Source organism: Peromyscus leucopus, chromosome 7, assembly GCF_004664715.2.
Source record: "Peromyscus leucopus breed LL Stock chromosome 7, UCI_PerLeu_2.1, whole genome shotgun sequence".
Taxonomy (NCBI): Eukaryota; Metazoa; Chordata; class Mammalia; order Rodentia; family Cricetidae; genus Peromyscus; species Peromyscus leucopus.
Window position 1 is genome coordinate 1484660 of NC_051069.1, and position 26343 is coordinate 1511002.

General features: G+C 44.1%; 1 protein-coding gene and 1 pseudogene across 5 annotated transcripts in view; both read left to right on the top strand.

Moving 5' to 3' along the window:
* Nucleotides 1–2345: 2345 nt before the first annotated feature.
* LOC114689958 lies at nucleotides 2346–4684 on the top strand (annotated as a pseudogene).
* Nucleotides 4685–11908: 7224 nt separating this feature from the next.
* Nucleotides 11909–26343, top strand: part of Aqp9 (aquaporin 9) — a 52301-nt gene continuing 37866 nt past the window's right edge. The window contains exons 1-2 of one of the 5 annotated variants that reach the window (XM_028865626.2): nucleotides 11909–12401; nucleotides 15945–16118. In XM_028865626.2, coding sequence (XP_028721459.1) covers nucleotides 16008–16118 — 111 coding nt within the window. In that variant the 5' untranslated portion in view covers nucleotides 11909–12401; nucleotides 15945–16007. Of the gene's footprint in view, nucleotides 12402–14095; nucleotides 14243–15268; nucleotides 15734–15944; nucleotides 16119–26343 lie in introns of those variants that run through there. The other 4 variants (XM_037207356.1, XM_037207357.1, XM_028865642.2 and 1 more) reach the window with 4 other exon arrangements.

Consider the following 26343-nt stretch of genomic DNA (forward strand, 5'->3'; position numbering starts at 1 on the left):
TGGGGAATTGAATTCATATTTTCATGCTTGTGTGTCAAGTACTTTATCCATGGAGCTGTTACCCCACTGATGAAGAGCTATTTTTAGAAAAATACTTTCAAATTCATCTTCTATGAGATAATTTCCTTGTGAGATGGCCTGTGTCTTTCCTATAGAGAAAAGATCTGTAGTTCTTTTTTTTAGTGTATAGTTTATGGACTTACAGTAAAGTGAGGTAGTATTCCTGATGCAGAATATTTGGCATAGCTCTGTAGAAATGTTCAGTGTTCTGTCTTTTGCCTCTTCTCAAAGGCATGCCCATCTCTCATCTGTGGTGAAATTTTGTATATGCTCTTGTTGTGCCCAGATCGTGACCCCCAGAGAGACCACCAAAGACGAGCATGCCGGAATGCAAAAGCAAGGTTTAATTCTGGATATCCAAAAGCAATACAAGCCTAGGCAGGGACTTCGTCCAATACATCCAATGCAGTGGAGGCTGGAGGAAGTGCTCACCTGTCTGCAAGCTCAGTTTCTAAAGGGAAAAGTCACAAGGTTACATCATTTAGGGGTGCTAGTACAGGTACAATTCTGATTGGCTTGTGTCTAGGAATTCCAGAAATCACAATTCAGTTTTCCTTCTAAGGAAGTAGTTGCCCACCACCATTTTTCATTGGCTGCCCCCAGATGGGGGCATCTGGTGATTACACAGTCACTATGGAAACTAGGGTTGGGACATTCTATGGCCAAGCAGTTGCCTAGGGGGCCAGGGAGAGGACATTCCATAGTCCGGCAGCCATTACCTCCTGACTACCTTGTGACTCTGTACTTTTACACTTCCTGGTTTCTGGAATCTGAACTGACTGGTCTCAGTAACTTCTGGCCTGTTCTCAAAAGGAGAAATCTTAGGCCTTAATTTTAGGGTGAAAGCATTTTGGTCTTATTTCTAAGATGGCTCATTTTGGTCTCACACTCTAACAAATAAAGCTTGTCTGAAGATCAGAGGGCTAACTTACCCAGAAGATCACTGGTTAGCCATAGAGGCCAGGTAGTAGTGGCACACACCTTTAATCCAAGCACTTGGGAGGCAGAGGCAGATCACTATGAGTTCAAGGCCAGCCTGGACTACATGAGATTAATCCAGTCTAAAAGAGAAACAGAGCCAGGTGGTGATGGCTCACACCTTTAATCCCAACACTTGGGAGCCTTTAATCCCAGTACTTGAGATCTCATGCCTTTAATTCCAGCACTAGGAAGGTTGAGATAGGAAGTGTTATGGCTGGGCGGGAGGAGATAGGAGTTCACTCCCTTTTTGGCTGAGGACTCAGGGGCCTTCAGTCTGAGGATTTTGGGAGACAGAATCTTCCCCTTTTGGCTAAGGAGTTGGCAAGATGAGAAGTGGCCATGGCTTGTTTCCTCTGATCTTTTAACATTTACCCCAATATCTGACTCTGGGTTTTTATTATAAGACCAATTAGGGTTCAGCCTCAAAGGGACACCATTCCTCATCTTGTGCCTAAATTCCTGACCAGAGGTATAGACAGGAGGGCCTCAGGACAAAGAAAGGATGGGATATTGTTGACAAAATTCCTCCCTGGAGCAGATGTGAGCAATCCCCTCCTCCTAAGGTCACAGTAACAAGCCAACACACCAAAGTCCACTCTGGGGAACCAGTCAGTTCGTTGGCTTTCTTACAAAGCATGGTGTGAGGGGTTACATACAGAAGTGTGGGCAATCCCAGAGGAGAGACTCAGCATGGACAATGGCTTCCCTATAGTTGCAAAGCTGGAAGCATCTGCCTCTGCTCTTCCCCATGTACACTCTAGCCTTTCCCCAAGACACCAGGGCTTTGTACAATTAGGAAAGAATTGCATACAGTTGATTGAGAGGAGAGGCCAGATACTCAGATGAGGGTCCCATGACCGTCCTCACGCCCCTCTGCTTGAAGGGAATGCCATAGTCAACAAACTCAACTGAGAGGATCTTTTATAAGCAGGCACAGCTGAATTCATGGTGTAGCTTTGTCTGTGAGTACAGTGCTGGGCAGCAAGTCTCTGCTGTCAGTGTTATTGATGTGTTTTGTTTTGTTTTGTTTTGTTTTTTTAACCCAAGCTAATATCTAAAGGCTTATTTCTGGGATCTTATAAATATGACTGTGCCAGGGTTCTTGGGTAAAATAGGCTGCATCAGACTATCCCACAGCTGAGGAGATCTTGAAGAGGGACAGTCTCTGGAAAATGTCACAGCACCTGTCATAAGCCACATTCACATCAAAATCTTATCAAAAGTTGACTTCAAAAACCATTCCCAAGACTGAGAGCTCTCCTGAAGGAAAGCTGAGTGACATGGGGGACCTGGTTGTGGTAACAATGGGTTTTCTTGGAGGCTTTTTTGGTCCTATTTGTGAGATTGATGTTGCTCTTAATGATGGGGAAACCAGGAGATGGCAGAAATGAAAATTGAAGCTGGCCAAGTAGAACAGCACTGTCTCCTCTTTAATGGAAACTGTTTCAGGGAAGATACACCTAGTCTTTAAGCAGCCCGCAAAGAGGCTAGAGCATCAAGGAATTATAATTGAATTTGTAGGTCAAATTGAACTTTTCAATGACAAGAGGTGCTGCGGGCCGCAGGAACATATCATAAGAACTCAGCTGGTTATGGCAAAGTCACTACCTGGAGGGATCAGGGAATTCCTCCAGAGGAAGCCAAATCCCAAGGAGTTTTTGGTGTTACTTGGCTTGTTATATATCAGCTGTCTTCTGTTATGAAAATCATGTGTGCCTTCATAGTTTTTCCAATTGACTTTCCCCTGAGAAGGACTAACAGTGTAGACTGATCACTCTCTGGACATACACATTCCAGGTATTTGGAGAACAGCCTCAGGGAAAGGCTTTCTCTGGAATCAGATTATCTATCTCCCTTGGCCACTTTCAAGGACTACAGGAAACACCACCCAGGTGGGCGCCTATTGTTAGTCCCAGGTGGACTAACAATGGTAACAGCCCACATGCAAGTCACCTGACTTAAGGTAAATTCCACAAGGGGACACCACCTAGGAGAGGTGGACGTTAATAGCTTTACACAATTTAGCTCGGACCCTCCCTTTATATTCCGAGACTTCCAGGAGGCAGAGAGAAGAGAGAAGAGGATAGAAGAACTAGATGGGTAAGAACTTGAGAGGAACGAACTGAGATGGGGAAGAACTAGACTGAAGAGCTAAAAGAGAGGACTAGAGGAACGAGATGGAAGATGAGGAAGAGCCAGATGGGAAAGAACAAGATGAGGAAGAGCCAGATGAGAGAGAAGGAGATGGGAGAGGAGCTAATAGGGGAAAGAACTAGATAGATGAGAACCTAGAAGGGACAGAACTAGATGAAGGAATTAAGATAGAACTTAGAGGGGACAGTAGATAAATATAGAGAGAAATCAGGCAAGAAAGGAGCTAGACATGAGAACAGAGCTGAAGCTGTGTATAAAGGATGTTATGCCAGAAAAATTAAAGCGAATGGACCAAAGAACTCTGCGTGCGTAGACTGATTTACCGACCCTAAAGAATAGATCCTCAGCTGGTTGATAGAGCCTTCCGCGGACCCTGGGAGGGGACTATCGAGGGGCTGGACCCCCATAGTCCTCGATAAAGAGGAATACTCATGAATTTGTAAACCTCCTGAAAGAACTAGACTTACCCAGAAAACTGACTCGGGGCAGAAGTTAGGATTTTGAATTTATGCAAGTTGAAAAGCCATGTGAGTCATACATCACATCTGTGCCCATGTCCACCTGGGGTATTTTCTTTTTTCTTTTTCTTTATTAAGAAATTTTCTACTCACTCCTCATGCTATCCACAGACCCCCCTCCTTCCTCCTTCCATCCCCCAGTCCTCTTTCCCAAGCCACCCCACATCCCCACATCTCCCAAATCGAGGTCTCCCGTGGGGAGTCAGCAGAGCCCAGCACACTGAGCCTAGGCAGGTCCAAGGCCCTTCCCACTGCACCAAGGCTGTGCAAGGTGTCACACCACAGGCACCGGATTCCCAGAAGCCTGCCCATGCACCAGGGACAGATCCCGATCCCCCTGCCTGGGTGCCCCCCAAACAGTTCGAGCCAAACAACCATCTTCCGTGTCCAGAGGGCCTAGTCTGGGGTATTATCTTAAGGTGATGGTTGTGAGAAGGCTGACAGACTTAGCGAAAGAGTATTGTATTATTGTTGACCGGCTTGCTACCTATCCTGATGTCAACAACTCTATTAAAATGGAAGTGGGCATTGAAGATTGTCTGCACATAGAGTCTGAATATAATAAGTCAAAGTAGCATTTAAAGGATGTGACTATCAGAAAATTCACTTCTTATTAGCAAGAATAAAGCACAACACACGGAGTTACAACTGATCAAGAAAGATCACAGGAATTGGACCCAGCACCACAACAGAAACATTCGCTAAGTATGAAATCATGGATGGTGCGCCAGCAGAAGGAGAATCTATTCCCATAAGGCTGTTCTTAGCAGGGCATGACCCAACTCCCACCATGAGGGACCTGAACAAGAAGTTTTCGGTAAGGTCCTCTTTGAATCTGCTTGCTGATGAGGAAGACAGAAGGGACTTGAAGCAGCAGGAGGTCATCATGTGGAGAAAAAAAAAAACAAGAAAGCAGAGGACAAACTCTTCACCAGCAATTTGAATCTCTGGGACCCCAGCCTGAGATGTAAGCAGACTAGGACAAAGGAGCAAGACCAAGACTGTAGCCCAGAGGTGAAGCTCAGCAGGTCAGAAATGGCCGCAGCCTGGGGAAAGGCCACCTCCATGTCTGCCAGCCTTCCTCACCCCAAAGTACTGCATCTATTTTACAGTATGATCAAAGGGTCTCTGTGTGTGTGTGTGTGTGTGTGTGGAGGGCAACCTTCCCGAATCTGATTTGGGTCCCAGTTATTATCAAAGTATCTCCTGCTGGGAAAGTTGTGGTAAAGTTCATGAACCCACAGAGTGCAGGTTCACCTGAGCCCATCGGGCCACACTAAGAAATATGAAACAGCACTGTTAGTTCTGAAGGAACTGTGACCTGAGTACACTATACACAGTGCCTGTATGAACATGTGCACGCATGGGGAAGAGAAGAAGCTGGACCTAAGGGCTACATGAGTCATTCTACTCAAATGAGATTCGGGTCTCAGCATCCATGTCAGGTAGCTCCCGACCCTCTGTCCCTCTAGCTCCAGGGCATCAGACCCTCTCTTTTGTCCTCCATGGGCCCTGCACACACATCCACACACACACATCCACACACAGAGACATACTTAAAAATAACCAAATTTTAAAAAGGAAGAAAAGGGCGTTCGTTATCAAAAGGCAAGGTGAATAGCGTTTGGACAGGAAGACTACACAAAAATAACATTCTAGATGAAAAGATACAGCACAGGCAGGAGCTTGAAGGCAGAAGTGAGGAAGGCATGTTGTGAAATCCATATGAGTCCCCTCAAGTGAAATAAAATTTCATGCTGAGAATATTGAGGTGCATATTTGGGCAGTTACGGAGAACTCACATTTGTTGGCTGCCTCGGCCCATTTTCTGCTGCTGTAACAAAGTATCTGAGAATGGACAGTATATAACGAAAAGAGGTATATTTAGCTCACAGCTGCCGCTCACAGGGGCTGTGTCTTGCATGATAAAAGAGAGCAGGCATGCCACTCTCACCATAGCCCATTAGTCCACAGATTCATTCATTCAGTCATAGATTCATTCATAGTGCAGAGATGGATCCGTTCATTCACCAGGGAAGCTCTTCCATGAACCGGATGCCAGACCCAGCTCTCAGCACTGCTGCACTGGGGACCAAGTTCCCAGTGAATGAACCTTTTAGGGACCATACCGGTGGAAAACCCTAAGTATGGATGTAGGGATTCTAGTCTTTACCTTATAGATAATGGGGAACCACTGATTTTTTACAAAAGGAAAAGGTATAAAACAACGTTTTTTTAGATTTGTCCTTTCAAGCGATATGACCTACAAGGTGACTCTGAGTGGGGGTGGTGGCTCATTTAGACCAACTCAATATTGTTTTTTCTTTTCGATTCAAAACTAAGGGGCTAGAGAGATGACTCGGTTTTTAAGAGCACTTGCTGTCCTTGCCGAGGATCAGAGTTCCCTCCCAGCTCCCAGCCACCTGGAACTCTAGCTATAGGGAAATCTGATGCCCTCTGCTGACCTCCATGGGCACCTGCATGATTGTGCACATACCCACACACTGACATGCACACAAGTACATAAATTAAAAGTTTTAAAAATAAATTCTAAAAGTTTTTTATTATTCATATAAATACTGACATTTCAAAGGTTGACTTTGTTTACTAAAAAGAACAAAACCTTTCCTGTAATGTTGAGAAGCCCCTTAACTTTCAAGATCTGTTGGCTTGTTACATTGACAACATGAATCATTATGAAAAGGTAAGAATTTACTAAAATATTTGTGTGTGCATGTGTGCGTGTGTGCATGTGTATGCAAGCCTGTCCTTACCAATTAAAGCTGTAAATTATAATGGCAACAAGAGGGTCTTATTTACTGTGTGCTGGTTAATCTGCTTACCAGAATTCATGCACCTACCTCTATTCAAACTTAGCCTGCTGCACAGATTCCCTGAGCGTATGGAACATCCCAAATGCATCTGTGCTTGTCAAAAGACCTTGTACTGGTAAAAGAACTCTATAAGACTGACCACAAACATATAATGTCGATCTAATTTTTATTCAACAGATTGAAAACTGAGGGGCAAGCAAAAATAGTGAACAAACACAAAAATGGGAGTGATGATTGTTATTTAAATTAGAAGACATAAACTATTTAATGTTCAAAGGGAAAAATTTACTTCAACAAAAAGCATAGCTTACTGGGAAGCTGTTATGCTGGTGAAAATTCATACAAAAACAGCTTAGGGTACAGAGAAGCAAAACTACATACAGCAGTTATATAATCACATATGTATCTACACCATATATCTCTATGTATAATCTGCATAAATAATATATACACATAGACATGTGTGTGTGCCTACCTATGTGTCTATATGAGGAAATATATTTCAGGAATCAGCCTTGTGCAGTTCTAGGAGCTGTTTGGCTGCCTCTGACAGATTTATTGCTTCATACCTGAAACTTGAAGTTCATAAGAAGATCAGGAAGAGAAGATGGTGGGCGGTCACCAGGAGAGGGACATCAAGAGTACTCGGGAACCTGCCACTGTCATCGGGGGGTTTATGAGAACAGACTGATACTGAAATTCATCAGCTCCAATGACCTCTGACCTTGGATGACATGGATGGCCTGAAGAAGCTAAGAGGCTTCGTTGTGGAGTTCAATATGTTCACACCTCGTGTGGGAGTTGAAGGAGCTGAGGGAAGAACCAGGCAAGGTGGAGAAGCTGCAGGTGTGGATGTGGCCTCATGCCAAGCAAGGTGAGCCATCTGATGAGTGACAACATGTGGACTATAAACAGATGCTGTTTCAGTCCTGACCTCTGGAGCTGTCGCAAGACTCTCTTCTTGGGACGCACCCTAACAAGAGAGACAGAGGAAGGAGAAATGTAGGAAACACACTGGGCTTACCAGTGTCGCAGGCAACACAGTGTTGACACAGAGAGCAAAACTTTCCACTGAAGCTGGAAGCACTTTACACAGCCGCCATCTTGGAGGCTTTGAGTAGTCTTTCCCCAGAATTGGGAAATACCAGATAGGTAAAGAGGAGCAAGCAGAATTCTAGGATGGCCTCTGGGTTTCCCACTCTAGTGCACATACACACTATAGTCCACCTGAGTATGAGCCAGATTTTCTTTGTGAATACAATGAGAGCTTGCCTATGCTGTGATTAAGTTATACTAGAAGGCACAGGGGGGGGGGGGGCGGTCATCCAGATGCAAGATCCCCAAATCAGTTGACTTTCAGTTGATAAAAGGATAATTATTCCCAATGGCTATAGCTAGTTAGGTGAGCCCTTAAAGTGTACTGAAATCCCCTTAAAGTAAATGATTTCAGTTTGAAAAGGTCTGTGGAGGGGGTCGCATTATAAGACCCAAAGGACAGCTGCTAGCAGCCTAGAGCCAATTGCTGGCCACACAATGAAACCTTAGTCTTCCAACAAGGAAAGGAAGTCTGCCGACACCCTGAGGGTACCCACATACTGACCTTCCGCTGTCCAAGCCTCCAATTGATGATGTAGTGGCCAGCACCTTGATCTCAGCTTCATGAGGTCCTGAGCAGAGAAGCATCTACACTAGGCTGGATTATTGGCCCCTTGAATCTGTGCCACAACACATTTGTGTTGATTGGAATCAAGCTTGGGATAATGTCCATTGCTGGTAATTTGTTATGCAACGTAAGAAACTACTACACTAATTATAATAAAGCAGCACAAGTTTAAATAACCATTAACCTTGACTACATGAATATATATGCAAAGATAGACTTTGGAAGTTTCCAGAACTTTAAAAGCTTTGATCATATATTGACCCCCAATGACTTTTTAAAGATATTCCAAAGCTGAAATCTTAGATAACACATTCCCTAAATATTCAAAAATAAAGCTAGATACGAGCAATAAAACTTTCCTGAATGAATGTTCATGAAATCACATTATGGGGAGCCGTTTGGTCTTATCCATTTACATGTGTGATATACAAAGCTACTCAAGAGTGAAACATTTAACAATGTAATTAGCTAATAACATAAAAATGGAAGAACTTATTCAACATAAACTCATTCAGTATTCTAAAGCCATTTGATGAAATTCAATGACCATCCATGTTTAATATTGCCTCTTAGCAGGGCTGGAGCCATGGCTTGGAGGTTAAAAGCTCATTCTGGGAGAATAACAAAATAAGAGGTTTCTAAAAAAGTAGATGAGTTGTTATTTGTTTTTATAGCTGATTTCTCAACTTCTTTATGTTTTCTTTTTAGAATAATTTCAGAGGTTAAATACTGCTTTAAACTATAATACTTTGATTTTGTTAGATTGACAAATATGTTAATGTAGTTAAATTAGTTTTTAAAATAAATATTTGTGCCTAGAGCTGAAAATGATTTAATGACCACATGTTGAGACTAGTTTGACATTTGAAATGAGCTTCTTACTTTACAATCATGTGCAGTGAAACAATGTTAGTTAGCTTTAAAATGTATATAGTGCTAATTAGTAAAATAAAATATTGTGGCCAATATTTTACTGCTAACTTGAAAATTTTTAAGTGTTTTTAAATAATAAAGTACTAAAATATGCTTTTTTTAAAGAAAAGAATTTGTTCTGCTTTTTCAGAGGACCTGGGTTTGGTTTCCAAAACCGGTAACAGGCTGCTCACAACTGCTTATTAACTTCCTGACACTTTCTTCTGGCTTTTCAGGGCATCCTCATACATGTAGCACACACACACACACACACACACACACACACAGAGAGAGAGAGAGAGAGAGAGAGAGAGAGAGAGAGAGAGAGAGAGAGAGAAATGGAAAATATATAAATATATTTATTTAAATGTCTTCGGTGTCTTCGTTTTCAAGCATGCTGGTGTACAACATACCCTTAATCCCAGTACTCAAGAGGCAGAGGCAGGCAGAGCTCTGTGAGTTCCCAACTATACTACATATTGAGATCCAGGTCAACCAGAGCTGAATAGTGAAACTTATCTGGATAAATAAATGAGTGTATGTCTTAGAAATTAACAAAAACTCTTAGCATGCTAATAGAAGTATAAATGGTGGATGTACCAGAGACATTGTGTTTAAACTAAGGAACCATATAAGGATGTTGGTTTAATTATTGATTTATTACTTCTGTAATGATTTCAAATAAAACAATAAGAAAAGGAAATAAGAAAAATGTTCATATTGTAAGATAAGAGATATAATGGGTATTGTTCAGACCATATTAATATGCTACATCAAAAACATCAGTAATTGTGTTTGCAATGAGCTGTGGCTACCTAAGTACTGCAGTCATCTGTTTTTATAAGTAGTCTTGTTCACTCTGTAGGGAAAAACAACACTACAATGAAATCCTATAATGCATTCCTATCTACCTTTACAGGACTCTGTAGAGGTTTGTATTATTGCTTAATATGCATATGTACAAAGTGTTTGTTTTTAAATATGTGTGTGTTTGCCTGTACCCAAGGAGCGTACATGGAGGGCAGAAGAAAGCCTCAGATCTTCTGTCATATGTGTGTGTGAATATATAACATTTATATAAACACATATACATATGTATATATATATGTATTATATTTACACATATACACCCACACATATACAACCCAGAATTTAAACTGTGATTTTAGATACACATTTTATATTTTTAATGTCTTTCCCAATATGATTTGTTTCTCATTATTATTATTATTGTTTTTTGTTTTTCCAGACAGGGTTTGTGTAACCCTGGTTCTCCTGAAACTAGCTCTGTAGCCCAGGCTGGCCCAGACTCACAGAGATCACTTGCCTCTACCTCCCAGGTGCTGAGATTAAAGGTGTGTGCCACAAATGAACTTTAGAATTAAGTTCAGTCTTTTCCCAAGTATAACTAGTGAAACAGCATTAGCTTTATGATAAAGTAATGGTATGACATTTTCCTCATCAGAAGCTTGGTCTCTCCAACACTCAGGTCAGTGCCTTTGCCTGTCTGGTGCACGGCTCAAGGCAGCATTATCTGGAGATAGAGGATTTGTTACTGTGGTGGCTTTTCTCCCCACAAAGATGAAAGGAAGATGGAGTCGCTGGAGTGAGGAGTCCACCAGAGCGGAGCCTTCTGCCACAGGATGACTGAATGACAGATGACTTCAGCAGTTTGCAGCTTCCCACATCTGGCCAAGTCCTGCAGCTGGAGCAGGGTGGTCTATATCCCACAGGGCATTTCACATGCCCAGCTGACACAGGTTCCGTTCAAAGAGCCAGCTGAGGCCTTCAGTGTTGTAGGTCAGTTGAGTTACTACTCTCTTATTGTAGAGAGGACAGGGCATCTGGCCAGGGCAGTGGAAACGGAGACCAGTTGCTACATGCAGGGCACCTGCACCCAAATGTATCTTCTTTGGGATACAAGAAAGATGGCTGGAATCGTGCCCTTCCCATCCTGGCTGGTCAGGAGCCCACAGTCAGCATAGGTGGAGGGGGTGGGGAGGGTAGGAGAAGGTAATGTCACGTAGTAACTGTTAATAGCTCCTGTTCTTCCTAGCACCAGGGGCGCGGGAGGGGGATGGCACTGTGGGCACTTAGAAAACGCCCCACCCACCCACTGCGGTTGCCTGGTAAGGGTCTGCTATTGACTTTTTATGGTGGTGATGTCCCAAATGGAGCTGGGAGGTCTGGGGGCTCTGTTTTAATAGAAGTAGAAATAACCAACTTTCTGCTAAAAGGAGCTTGCTTAAATATGGCACATTTGTACAAGAGAATATTGCACAGTCATTAGACAGATGAATTATATATTGGCATAGAAAGGAACAGAATTGATTCTAAGGGAGCAAAGCCAGTTTGATCAAGTAAATGTCTCACTTTTTTAGGAGGAAAACTATTTATACACATCTACTAATGAGAATCCTATAGGGGTCCTATTCCAATTCTGGTTATTTCTGAGGCCAGGGGTTATGAGATTTTGATGTTTTACTTTAAATGTTTATAGCTTTTTTGAGTTAATATGATTTTATATTCAGAAAAGTTTATCTCTCCCTCCAAAAAAAAAAAAATGAGGGGAAAAATGGAACAGCCAGATGAAATGGTAATTTGAAGTAAAACAACTTTGAAAGAATGTTTTCATCATAAGAGAAACTCGGGTTTGTTTTGGACCCTGGGATAAGAGCCAGTTTAGGAAATAAAGGAGGTGAGGGGAATATTAACTGGCCGGAGTCCCTGGAGGCTGGATCAGAGTGCCAAAAGGGGGTTCACTGCAAGAAGAAAGGGAGAGGACACAGAAACAGAACTGGGGCACATGTTGGAGAAGGAGGAACACGAAAAGAATCATAGCCGATGAGCCTCACCTGTTTTCCTATGGGATCCCGGGGAAGAAATCAGCTGTGCTGGAAGGTTGGCAGCGGGAGCTGGAGGGGCCTAGGAGGGGCATGTGCCTGCTGTGGAGAAGGAATCATGGTGGGATCCAGATGATCAAGTGTACTCAGAGTCCTTGGGGGTCCAGCCCCCAAAAGATGGATGATTATAATTCATGGTGAAATCTGGAGCCATGGACATGACCGGTTAACTGAGGCCACAATAGCAATGCTGATGCTGTGCCTTGATTACCTGCCACGGGGACAATCCATACCATCATATGAGTTTCCTGAGTATCGTCCAGCTGTCTGGGGAGAGCACACTTGAGAAAAAGCCACGGCCAAGCACACTCACAGTTGGGCTTGGGCAACGAGGATGTAGACGAGGGTCAACAGGTCAGTGGAACCCGAGATGCAGGTAAGTACATCATGAAGCCAGGCAAGCCCATGGTAAGGACTCGGTGGGAGGGGAGGCTGGCTTTGTGAGAATGATACCAAGCAGATTTCAGAAAGAGTATGGATGAAAGAAAATGAGGAATGGACATTTCAATCAGTGAAATGAACCTTAGTGTTAAGGATTTTGAAGGAGGAACAGCCCTGGGATGGATTGACTGATGACTGCATGGATGGAGATTACCAGTAGTCTCATGTATCCACTTAGAGCTCTGAAGGGGAGGGTATTTCCATAAAGGTCCCTTCAAAGTGGAGAAAGGGCAGGGTGATGTTCTCTGCTTACTTTCTTAGGGTACTTGGGAGGTTTTGCTTGGTGTCTGGGGACAGAAGTGAGGCATTGTGTTTGATGATGCGTCACGGTGATAAATAGTCAACAGCAGATGCTAACCTTCACCTAAGCATAAACTACATTTGCTCAATCTCTGTTTCTAGGATCTTCACACTCTCTCTCTCCTGATCAGTCCTAATGGCTTCATGTGTCACCTCCCTGAACACACCCTTTTCAAGTGGGCCCACATTGCTTCCTACGTCTTATCTGTCCTGTACACCTGTGGTTCCATTTCAGATAGGTCCAGTTCACTGTCCTCACTACAGTTCTGGTCTTCTCCAGGGCTCCTCCCCAAAGACTTTGTGCGGCTTTCTCCAGTCAGCTAAGGACCCAGCAAAATACCTTGACGGGTCCTTTTGTTTGCCATGGCCCACTAACCCTCTCCATTACAGACTGCGAAGGACTCTTCAGCAGCTTCCACTTTTTCCTCAGCTCTAGAATAATGTGACACCCCCACATGGATCTATGGATGGCTGTTTTAGGCTCCCTTTGATCCCTTCTCCAACTCACAGCTAGGCTTATCAGATTTTGTTTTGTTTTGTTTTGTTTTTTGTTTTTCGAGACAGGGTTTCTCTGTGTAGCTTTGGAGCCTGTCCTGGAACTCTCTGTACTCCAGGTTGGCCTTGAACTCACAGAGATCCGCCTGCCTCTGCCTCCTGAGTGCTGGGATTAAAGGCGTGCGCCACCACCGCTGGCTTATCAGATTTTAATTGGCTAAATTTGTTCATTGATGTGTGCTTAGGGCATTCTGTTGACTTCCAGCCCCGCCCCTTTGTTATCTCCCTCCCCCGCCCTGTCATTCTTTCTCCTCCTCCCCAGAGGACCCCTTCTCACAAACATGTCTCTTTGTGTTGTTCTTTTCGAGCAGGGTTTCTCTGCCTAGTCCCGACTGTCCTGGAACTCGCTCTTGTAGACAGGGCTGGCCTTGAACTCACAGAGCTTCCTTCTGTGTGGGGATGGATCAAAGGCACGCACCACCACCACTTGGCTTGTGACCCACTGATTTTATCCAGGACTGTCTGTGTGGCCAGGGGGTTGGAGATACTCCCTGGAGCCTGGTGGGCTCCCCACTTGTTACACTGGTCACAGAATTCATCAGTTACCAGTAGTTCATCAGGGCCGGTTAGCAGAGGATGATCTTTTCATCCGCTTAAAGGTCTAATGATCTCATTTGCCTGCCTCATCCACTCCAGTAATTTATGACACTTCTACCCCGACGACATACAGTTCCCAAGGCTCACTGGAGTCTGGTTCCCTGACTCTAGCTCGTCCTGCACCCTGCTCCTTCGTTCTCCCCGGAGGCTAACCGCACTGGGTGTGTCTCTCATTCTCTGATAGGCACCTTGCTGCCCCTACTCCACCCCTCAGAGCCTTCCACATCCACTTCCTTCCCCATTTCACGTGAGTAACCCTTGTGCCTCCTGATCTCAGCTCAGACGTGGCTTCCTGGGAGACACTACAGAGATCTCTGCAACAAGGTGAACTTCCCTTGCACTTGCACATAGGAATACAGCCCCCCCCAACCCGTGGGTCATGTGTCTCGGCTGCAGTTGTCTATTTGTGCCCGTGTGAGTGTTTCCCTTATGTTGGTCTCCGTCATGTTCAGCCCTGTGACAGGCAAGGAAGACTGCCCTGCACTCTTTTGCTAAGGGCTGTGCTTGGCACGCAGCAAGTATGCCATAAATATTTGTCAGGTGAGTGAATGAAGACTCCGAAGAACACCCTTTGTCTTGTTAGCTGAAGTCAGAACAATCAAGTCCTGTTCCTCTGGTCTAGCCACCAGGACTTGGGCATAGTGTGGTCATAGGAAACTCTCCAAGACCGTGCTATCCACGATCACCTAGCCAGGAGTTAAAGCAAATTTCTGGGTTCTATCCATCTTCTCCATGACCATGTAATCAGGAGCTAAGGCCCAAATGCTAGGTTTGACCCTGGTTTTGTTATAATGTGACCTCTTTTGGTCTGAACTATGAAATTTAGGTGCGGCTTAGGTGTTTGGTCCTGCCATTGGTCTCTCCCCAGCTGCCTTCCTCAGATCCTCTCCTCACTCCTTCCTGCCTGCCTCCTCAACTGGAAAAGATTGGAGGCCTCCCGCAAAGAAAGGGAGGGGAGAGCCCCAATGAGGAGCAAAACTGGGCTGGCTGCTCTGTGGGAGGGAGGGAGCCCAGTGTGGGTTTGAATTCAGCGGGACTGCCTGGGGTCATTGAGAGACAATAGCTGAATTTCCATCTTTTCAGACAAACCAGCTTTGGAAATCAGGGCTTGCTTATTGGGCAGGACAAGACGCTATTTTCAAATGTAGTCAGTTGCCTGCAAGGATGTTAATTCATCAGATTTGAACTAGCCGCCTTAGTGGGCCAGAGTCACCCCTTTCTTTAACTGGGATGGCAGAGTTGGACTGCCCTCCCGGCTCAAGGGGCTGGAATCTCGGCTCTCTGGTGTGTATTGCTGCTTTCTCTGTCTTTCTGAGTCTTGAATCCTAAAGCTGCTCAGCAGATAGGGAGACCAGTTCTGTAAACAAGAGGGAGTTCCCATCTTGTCCCATAAACTCACACTGTGAAGCCTTCCAGCTGCCTGCCCATCCCCTTGTGTTAGTTTACCTGTCTCTAGAGCAGTCCTTAGCAGCTCTGGAGTGGTTTCCTGAAATCCCAGAGGCACTGCTAGATTGTGACAAGGAGGCTCCTTTCCCTTACACCCTCTAGTTTAAATGAAAACCTTCCGTAGAGAGTGTTCCCAGTGACGAGATCCATACCTGACTTCACAATTCTAAATTACACCCCAACTGCCCGCCCACTTCCGAATAGGAGAAAACAAATCATCAGAAGGCAGAAATTGTGTAACATAAATCTCTTCTGGACTAAGGCCCATCTCTGTGGTTTGGCAACACAACCCACACAGCATCTCTTTTCTCATCTCCTGGAAAAAAAAAATTAAAAAGCCAACAAATAAAAGGAAGCCAGTGAATAAAGGTAATGATTAATCTGCCAGGATCATTTTGAGGATTTGGGGTTATAACTCACTAATTCAAGCAAATAGCAGCGGGCAGGGACTGACTGCCGCCCGAAGCAGACAAGGATTAAGTCACAGCCTCCAATTGGGCCGGCCTTTGCATAGTCAGTATCTCCCCAGCCATCTCCAGGAATCCACCAGGAGCTAAGTGTTCCTCTCTTTATGTGGTAGTGAGGACAAGGACCAGAGCAAGCAGGCCTTGGTGGAAGGCGCACCTCTGGCAGAAACCCCGAGATGCCTTCTGAGAAGGAACGCACCAAGAGGAGCCTCACACAGAGGCTGGCCCTGAAAAGCCGCCTAGCTAAGGAGACAATCTCTGAGTTCCTGGGCACCTTTATAATGATTGTGAGTATTTCCCGATTTCCCCAGTTCTGATCCAACGCCGCCGCCACCTGCCTGGCTGCCAAGCCGCTGGAACAGGCATTTGTTTTTCTTTTGTCTTCTTTGATTATCAGATCCAGCCACTTCCAGGAAGCTGCAAGTTACTGTCTTGGTGGTTTGGCTGTTTGGTGACCATACCTTGAGAATTTTGCTTGCTCTTAACGCTTCCCCCAGGCGGTGGATGGGAGTGGGGGTGGGGGAGAGCGGAGTACTCTCTTCATTTCAGTGTCTGAAACGGCTGTGTGATGAAAGAGTGAGTTGCTAGAAATTTCTTCTAGAGGAGGAACTGGTCTGTGTGCTCTGCTTGCTCCCCATCAGGTGACAGAGTCACCTGGAATAAGCATTAATGGTCAATAAATATGAACAGCATATTTATTGGTTACCAAGAAAGGTACCTGGCAAGGGCAGTGTTGTCAGATCATTTAACTTCAAAAACAAGGTTGGGGACTTAGCTTAGTGGTGGAACGCAAGGGCAAGGCCCTGGGTTCGGTCCTCGGCTCTGGAAAAAAACAAAACAAAACAAAAAAACACTACACATCTATTTATTTATTTAGTCTCTCTCTCTCTCTCTCTCTCTCTCTCTCCCTCCCTCTCTCTCTCCCCTCTCTCTCTTCTCTCTCTCTTTCTCACTCTGTGTGTGTGTGTGTGTGTGTGTGTGTGTGTGTGTGTGTGTGTGTGTAAACAGCCTGCTGGGGTTGGCGCTCCTTCCACCATGTGGGCTCAAGGGATGGCAGTCAGGTCATCAGACTCAGTGCTTTCATCCACTGACCCATCTTACCATGTGGGGTGGGGCGATGTATATGTCGTCCTGTGTGGATTTCGTATCATTTCCCCCCTTTGATCTAACTTGGCCTCAGCAAATCTCTGAAGATCTTTAAGTAGACAGTTACAAGAACTTTGTAGATATAAACAAGGACTGGGTCTAAGAATATCTGCAAAGATTTATTCAGCTATGAGAGAGAGAGGGTTGTGTAGTTACTAACGTGGTGTGAGCCCTGGCCCCAGGCTCTTACTGTATCACAGAAGTCATCAGACACTAAATTGCTAGCTGGACTCCCACCCTTTGTAAAGAGAAAATTATTGTCATGGGACAACTATTTATTTTGTTTTAATTTTTCTTTAAGCACAAAAACCCTAATTCAGGCACAATTTCATTTTTTCAAGATTCTAGAAAATTGCCAGCAAGTTTTACACATTAGAAAGTTCTTGGCTTTGGATTGTTGAGGATAGGGATAGAATGTCAAGACAGGGAGAGTTAAAAAGACCGGTTTTGACTTCTTACCTTTCCCTGGAGGGAAGCTCCTACTTATTCTCACCAAAGCCAAGCTCAGAACTTAGGTCAGGGCAGTTAGAGGAAAAAAACAGAAAAGAAAAAAGGCCCTGAGTCTTCTCATTCCAGCCAGAGCTTCGTGGAAAATTGCCCTCCACCAGATATAGAGATGCTTAGATTTTTTTTTTTTTTTTTTTTTAGAAAAGGTCTCATTATGTAGCTCTAGCTGGCCTAAAACTCACTATATAGACCAAGCTGGCTTCAAACTCATAAAAATCTGCCTACCTCTGCTTCCAGAGTGCTGGGGTTAAAGGTGTGTGCCCCCACATCCATCTTGGGTCATGATATCTGACAGTCTGACTCTAAAAAACCATTGTCACCACAGGCTGATTTCAGCCTCCGGTGACTTATGCAGAAAAATGAAGCAAGGCCTATATCAAGTCTTAAGGTGGAAAACAAAGAAGTGAGCTCAACTTCCTTTTTGCAGCTGAAGAAGTTTAAAGCCCTTCCTTGTTTCTTAAGAATTGGTTTCATAATTCCATTACACATCGAGGAGATGAAGTTGCATCCAGCCACTCACCATTGAGATCATGCAGCCATGTACCATCCTCTCCTATCCCGATATCCTCCTGCTTTCATCCCCGATGCCAGCCCTGAATTAGTAGGGCTTGCTGTCCCCAAGGCCAGAAATTCTCAACCTCCACCCCTGCGCCTTCCAAGCTGGCCATAAAATAATTCCCTGGAACTACCCCATGTGATTATAGGCTATAAGACTCCCATTTCAGAAGGAGTCAGCATCATCCCCTGGAGGAAGGAATGTCACTACAGAGAGGGGCAGAGAAGAATCTGGACAGACGATCCTGGCTGGCTCTACACGCAGTGACTTCTATTAGCTTGTTTTTTAGGTGCCTGCAATGAACCCGGAAGTCTTGTACATGATAGGCATCCACTCTCCCTCTGAGCAAAGCCTCCCAGCCACACCCTGGTTGTGTAGCCTTAGACAACGCTTTCACCTCTTCCTCACTTGGCCCCTTCAAGCTTTAGTCTGGTCTATGTTGTGAAGTCTCCAAAAACGCCGAAGAGGTCATTGAACTGAGCAATCCAGACAATAACTGAAGGAGGTTCCTAGAGGGTAGGTGTGGAATATACACCCCTCCTCTTACCCTTCATTCTTCTCTTCCTCGGCACCCCTCACAGAATCCTTTATAATCTGTAAATTCAGGGTTTCTCTGAGTTCTGGGAGATGCACAAGCCAACTAGTGGTACCCCAAGGAAGGGCTTGTGGGAACCTCAAATTAGAATCGATCAATCAGAAACATAGTTCAAGCACCCTGAAGTTTACCAGTGGTATGTGAAGTGGGGCCGGTCACTCTTGAGGCCCAAGGCCTCACCCTGTAGGATCCCATGCGGTCTCCAGGTGGACCGTATCAGTCTAAGTTGGAGGGCATCTCCTTGATGTCTCCTGCAGACTGGACCGCTTGGTGGCTGATGGGGAGTAATCCCACGCCTTTGGTGGTCACCGTGTTGTTCTGTGTTGACTTCTATGGTGTGAGAGCAGTTTCACCCGCACAGACCAATTATTCCAGGCAGAAGCTAGACATAGACTATCTGAATGTTGCATGGGAGAAAACCGAACTTTATGTCTTCTGACTAAAGTTCATTCTGTCATGGATGACTAATTCCTATTTACTCCATATAGTTATTTGCTAAAGGAGAGCTTGGTATAATCTAAAACTTTGATTGTCATGTTCTGTTTTGCTGAAGCCTGAAGGAGAGGTGCAAATAAGAAGTGTGATTTTTGTTTTTTTTTTTTGTTTTGTTTTGTTTTGTTTTTTGAGACAGGGTTTCTCTGTGTAGCTTTGCGCCTTTCCTGGGACTCACTTGGTAGCCCAGGCTGGCCTCGAACTCACAGAGATCCACCTGGCTCTGCCTCCCAAGTGCTGGGATTAAAGGCGTGCGCCACCACCGCCCAGCAGAAGTGTGATTTTTTTAAACAACAAATCCTCATACGGCTGGAGGACAGATGCCGCTCCTGGAGTGGGGATCAGCCTCATCCACATTGGATCTAATACTGCTCTCAAGTTACTAAAACTCCCAGCACATAGCAGCACCAAGGTAGGGTCATGCAGTGGATCAGCTTCCAGAATTACAGGCTCACATGCTACTCCCTTCACTGGCCTGCTAAAGTCAGGCACCCCTCGCTCCAAGCTCAGCCACCCTTCCCTCCAAGTTCAGAGAGCCCTCCACTCTGTTATGCATGGAAGGCAGATCTGTGGGTTGCTGCTGCTTCCTCAGCTTCTGTCTGTAGTGGCTTCTGTCCATAGTGGCTTCTGTCTGTAGTGGCTGGCATTGTCAGGAGACATTTCACTGAAATTCATCTCCGCTCATTTCTCTATCAAACCTGGACGGGGTCCTTGTTATTTGAAACACACACTTCTGCACAAGTTCATCCCATTACATCAATCCTGGTCTACTGGTGAATGCAAATCTTGCCTGGCTTTTTCTAGTAAAGATTTCCCTCTTGACAAGGCCTGAGAGGAGAACATTGGAAAGATGGTGGAGGCTGGTGAGGACCACTCCTGGCTCCTTAGATCCCAGGAGTCTGACATCATCTTCAAATCTGCTTCTGTCAGAGTCCCCTCAAACTCATTCATGCCATGGCAGAGCTGGCCAAGGAGGCACATTGGTAGCCTTTGAGAAAGAAAAGGTCCATTAAAAAAATTTCTTGTAAACTGTGGCTCAAAACAAAAATAACGAAGTCATAAGCTGAAGAATGAGCTGGAATTTGGCCTGTTAGACACTGCGACCTTTTAGCCATTGGCCTTTTATCCTCACTGGCATTAGAGAAAGGTTGGCAATGTATCTGCCTTCGTGTGGAGGGAAGGTTTGTCATTTTGACAGGGAGAGTGTGGCAAGTTCCCAACATGTATCAGGCTCTGTAGTTGTTTAATCACCAAGATAGCCACATTTATTGCTGCTGTGAGTTAATAGTTGTATCAGTAGTAACAAGCTGCAACTAACAGTTAGCTTCTCTATTATCGTTCGTAAACAGTTGGGGGGAAGAGAAGGGAGAGACCTCAAAGAAATAAAGGCCCACACCCAGAAGGTACAAAGTGGATTTCTTTCTAATTCCAGATCTTATGCCTGCCATTTCACTTCTTACAGTTCCTTTGGGGAGAGTGTATGGTAGATCAGGCCCCCTGGCCCTACCTCCCCACAAACCCACTTCAGCATTTCTGTAGCTGGAAGCCATGCGCTGGTGGCCATAAGAATTGAATGGTGAATGGATAGCCAGGCTGATGAGGCATGGCACCCAGGACCCAGTGTCTTCGCCTCTCCTGTGTAAAAAAAAAAAAAAAAAGACTGTTTATATGGGTGGACATACATGAAATGCAGATATGAGGGAGCCAAAGACTGGAAACACTCACACCTGGACTTGCTGCCTGGGAACAGCCAACTGCAGAGGTTGCATTAGTCCTGAGATTCCCAGGAAGCTGCACTTCTTAGCTCTTTTATGGTCTTCCATGATGAGTTTGGTCTCCTTGAGTCCCAGACCCCTTGAAAGGAGCTAACACATCACAGAGGTGAGAAGTCAATGTACGTGTCACGGAAAGTCCCTGGCATCAGAAATGGTCATAGCAATTTTTGGGGGGCTCCCTTTCCCCTTTTTCTGCCTGGGAGTCCCCACCCCCATCTGTCTCCTCCTGGGAATCTCAAGATGGCTTTCCTCTGTATCTTCCACAAAGCTCTATACTAACTCAAATGGGACCCCATAAGTACACACAGAATCAAAATCTCTTCCTCTACTGAACTGCTCAGGACCTGTCATGATGTTGTAATATAGAAATATGTTGACCTTTCTTTGTTCTGTGTGTTTGCATACTTTCCATACTTTTTAGGATTCTTTGATACAAAACTCCTCTTAACCTTGACGCTGAGGGGAATATCCCAGCAAGCTTCCTACTCAGGAAGAGCATCCTTCTGAGGTGAGAGCTATGGGCGATGAGGAAGATCCTCAATTCTTCTTACTACCAAAGCTTCTTCTGTACTAGAGAACTATTATTTGGCATCTCAAGAGTAAAAAAACAAACAAAAAAAGAACAAATAATTAACTGCTTTAAATAAACACAGTGCCCTTGATCTGTGCCCTGGAAAGAAATCAAAAGAAATTGTCCTGGAACACAGAACCCTGAGGGGTAGGGATGTGGGCAGTGTGAGGAAGGGAGGAAGCAGACACGGTAGACCACAGATATCACAGACCCTGAAGAGCACAGGGTCCTGTATTCCTTGTTATTGCCCTCCTCCATGACTGGCACCTCTCTGTGGGTGTCACCAGATTCCTAGTTCCGATCTAGGCAGAATCTAGGTCAGACATACCAGTCGGAAATGTTGTTACCATAAAGTGCATGTGTTTCAGTCTGCAAGTACGTTTCCTACCAGGGAGATTTTTCAAATGAGAACATGTGGTCGGCATTTCAAACAGTTAAGTTGTGAAAAAAACCTAGCCTCCTGATTAAAGGGAACACCCACTTCATAGGGCTTAATCCACGGCAATTTTGGTCTACTACATTATTCAGAAACACTGAGTACTAAGATAAGGGTGGGTAGGCACATGTCACTGACCCTTCTTGTTGAAAGAGGAGCTGGTGTCCAGGCTGATGCAATTCTGTGTCCTTTGAATCAGCCCAGAGCCAGCAGGCCTGCCTTAGGCACCCGGGCTTCACGTCTGCTTTGCCTCCCGTGAACACAGAGTGTTCTCATCTGGACTCTTCCTTGTTTCTACCTTTCCTGGAATACAGAGAAAGAAAAGTGACCAGATCAGTGCTGGCCTTTGACTACAAGAGCTGGTCTTGACATGCTGACTGCAGCCATTCCTAAAACACCATCATTTGACAAGAGTTAACCCCTTCCCCCTGAAAACCAGGTTAATTTTTATAGCTTACAAGACATTATTAGACATTAGAGATGTCAAATGATGACAACTCAGAGCAGATATGATTGTGGTTGGGACATCTACTAGAAGGTCTACTAGCAGTTTGAGAATCTTTGTTTCCTACAAACATACTCAAAGCAACACTTGGGTCCTGAGGTGGTTCAGCCTACCGACCCTACTGACCATGCGGTGCATAACTCTCTTTTAGGTTGTCTGTTTTCTGGATTCCCTTGGAGACCTCTTCCCACTCTGCACCTCCCCCCCCCAACCCTACCCCTAGGACAGGGTCTCATTATATAGTTCTAGTTGGCCTGAAACTTGCTATGTAGACCAGGCTGGGCTCGAACTCACAGAGTTCTGCCTGCCCCTGCCTCTTGAGTGTTGAGATTAAAAGTGTGCACCATCACTCCTGGTATGAGATATCTCTTTTGTCTCATGACAAAGGACCTTCTGAGAACTGGGTCTCAAGAGACCCCTTACTCAACTCCTCTCTTTATGGTTCAGTCATAGCCTTTCTCTTTCCTCCCCCAAATACTCTTCTAGCTCATTGCTTTGCAAAACCACCTCCAACTTGAAGCCTTAAATGATGAAGATGGAGGGTCACAGGAAGCCAGAACTTCCAGTTGGCCTGTGGTGGTGAGTTAGAAGTGTCTGCAGTCAGCAGTGCCCTGGCTCCTTGTGGCCAAAGACGGTGCTACGGTTTAGATCCTACATCTGCCAAAAGCCTGTGTGTTAATGGCATGGTCCACAGCCTGGGATACTATTGAGAAGCATGGGCTCGCTGAGGAAGTTAAGTCACTGAGGACTGGTCTCTCCCTTTCTCATTTTGCTTCCTTCACCATGTGACTCCCTGACAGGGTATATCCCACACCAAAAACCCTAAGGCAAGTGTCCAAACCATCAACTTAAACCTCTCAAGCTATGAGCCAAAAATAAATCTTTCTTCGTCTTCATCTTTCTCTCCCTCTACTCTCTTTCTTGTTTTGTTTTTGAGACAAGGTTTCACATAGTCCAGGCTGCCCACTATCTTACCGTGTAGGTGAGTTGGTTGGCCTTGAACTGATCTTTCTGCTTCCAGCTCTCACATGTTGGGATCATAGGCATGTATCACCACGTCCAGCCAATCTTTCCTTCTTACATGTTGTTTCGTCTAGATACTTTGTTCAAGCAGCACACAGCTAACCCAGACAGGTAGTTCGTCAGGGCTGTCAGGGTCTTCTCAGTCTGATGTGCTCTCTGTTGTCTGATGCCATCCTTTGTCCCCAACAGCAGAACGTCAGTAAAAACTCTCAATCCTACCAACTTCTTGCCGTGTTGTTAATTATTTATGATCTGTATGTGAGGAGAAGCCCTTCATGCTTCTGCACTTGGGTGTTTTGTATCTTAAGAAAGCCTAAGGTTTGAACTCAGATCCTGTGGAAGAGCTAAACCCCTGGAGTTCCACAGAGGCTTGAGATGCAGAGGGCAGCAGGCCCTCCTCTGACAAGTATGATAAAGACAAGAAAAGGTGGCATGAATGGGTCATCACTTATCCAACACAACTTTCACAACCAGATGCTCTCCTTTACAAAGTCTCCTGAGGTGAGGGGATTGCTCTCTTGCTACAGATAAGGAAATTAAGGCTTAGTGTGAGTAAGTGACTTGTCCAAGCATGTAAACCACAGAGCCAGGATTAGAATCTCTGCTTTCTTCCCACTATGCTAAAGTGAACATTCCTGGAGATGCTTTTGAATTTGTGCTTCTGACTCTTAATGTAACCATGTATTACTGTTTCGGCAGATTCATACATGGCTTTGTAGTCTTCGTATCTTCTACCACTTCAGATTTACCCTCAAAGACCGCTTTTTGGATTAACATATCGGGATATAAGCGTATTAATTCCTCATGTCCTCATGAACTGGTGTACTCAGAGCTGTGGACCACTACAGTCCAAGTTCCTGTAGTGGATGTCTGCGAACAGGTCCCCTGTACATGCTTGCAATGTTCCTCTTGGGTGTGTGTCTAGGTTTGTTGGCCCCACAGTACCTACTTCATCAACTTTGTGTGTGTTTTCGGACTTCTTTCCAAAGTGATTTCAAATTTGTGCTTCCAGTAGCAACCTATGATTTTTTTTTCCATTTTCTGTATATTCAAGTATGTGCATTAACATCCTATTTTCATATTTTTTGCTCACTCACTTGAAAGATAGGACAGAGAATCTCAGTGGTAATTTTCATCATGCCTGGTATGATGATCCTTTCTGCACACATTTCTCTGAACCATCAGGTTTTCCTCTCCTGCGAAAACACGTGCATTTAGAACATGGTCTGCTCCCTGCTCTTGTCTTCTACACTAAATCTCTTTGGGAGTTCAAACTTTTTCTTCATAATTATAGGATATGGATACTTATTTTAGAACCAGACACTAAAGATACTTTGTGGTTGGTTACATCAACAGTTAACTGCTTTGCTTTTCATATTTAGAGCTCCAAGTCATTAGACTTTGGATGTATGTGTGTTGTAGAGTAGGTGTCTGCCATCCCTGTCTGGAAAGACAGCTGGCCTAGCCCCATTTCAGAGCAGACTTTCTGTTCCCCATGTATTTTGATGACATCTTTGTCATATTCCAGTTCATATATGTGTGTGTTTCATTTCTGTGTCTAGACCAATCAGATCCAATGATGTGACTAATGTCCAGACTTGTACTAATGTCACGTATTTTTTGTTACTATCACTTTCTAATTATCTTTCATTTTTAAAATTGTCACTATTTTTCAATATCATCAACCTTTTATTCCTCTATATGAATTTCAGTATTAATTAACTTATCAAATTCTTTAAGAGAAAATATGGGCAGGATTAGATATCTTGTCTTGACTTTATGCGACATTCTTGTTACAACTGATACTTTCAGAATGTTGAATTTTCTCATCCATGAATGTGAAAGTGGATCGTTAGTTGGCTTTTTACTAGAATTTTATACTTTGTATCAGTCATATAGATTTTAAAATTGTGTTCTTGTTATTGTCAAGGATTTCTTTTTCTGAGGGTAATGAAGACTTTGCCATTTTCTGTTCCTTCAGCATTTGATTTCTTCTGCTGTCATTTTCGTGGCTTAAATCTCTTGTGTGGTGTCGGTAGAAGCCATAATCGTGTTATCATTTTATAGTCAACTTCATAATATTTTGTCATTAAATGTGATAATCCCCAGGAGATACTGAGGAATACTGTAGCTTCAGGAGAATTCTTATTTAGGGCTGATTTTTTTAATATTTTAGAATACTATTTCTGCATCAATGAAATGTAGCATGAATTCTAATTGATCTTAATAATAAAAACTTGGAGTCAGATATCAGGGTAAATGCTGAAAGATCAGAAAAGGAAAAGAGCAGCCAAAGTCACCTCTTACCTCCACGACCCCTCAGACCAAAAAGGGGGCCAAGCTCCTGTCTCTGTCTGCCTTACATCCCTCTTTCCACCCAGCCATATCATTTCCTGTCTGTCTGTACAAACCTCCAGACCTCTATGGTTAACTAATGCCTAGCTCCACCCTCTGATCTTTAGGTAAGCTTTATTTGTTAGAGCACAAACAAAATATCACATTTCCCCCTTTTTGCCTAAAATTTAAAAAGGCTATAACTAATATAAGAGAAACTATATACAATAAGCACAATAACTATATACAATATATACAGGCAATAAATACATCAACAATGTCTAAGTCCATGAACATTTGACAAATTCAGAGAAAATATGCCATTATCTATCCTATCTTGGTGAGTCCAAAAGGTTGTACCTAATTCACTTTCTATTCTAACTTGCATTACCAAAACTATCTTTTATGTCTCTCAACCCTATACACCTTACACCTCTTTAGTGAATTTCTTTTCTGTATCTGGTAATAAGGAAAACTATAACTATTACTATAAAGTCTTCAACTCCATCAGAAACCCAAGAAAGAAATAATATTACCTGAGTAAGCAGGAAGTGCAAGCAAGTGACTTCCAA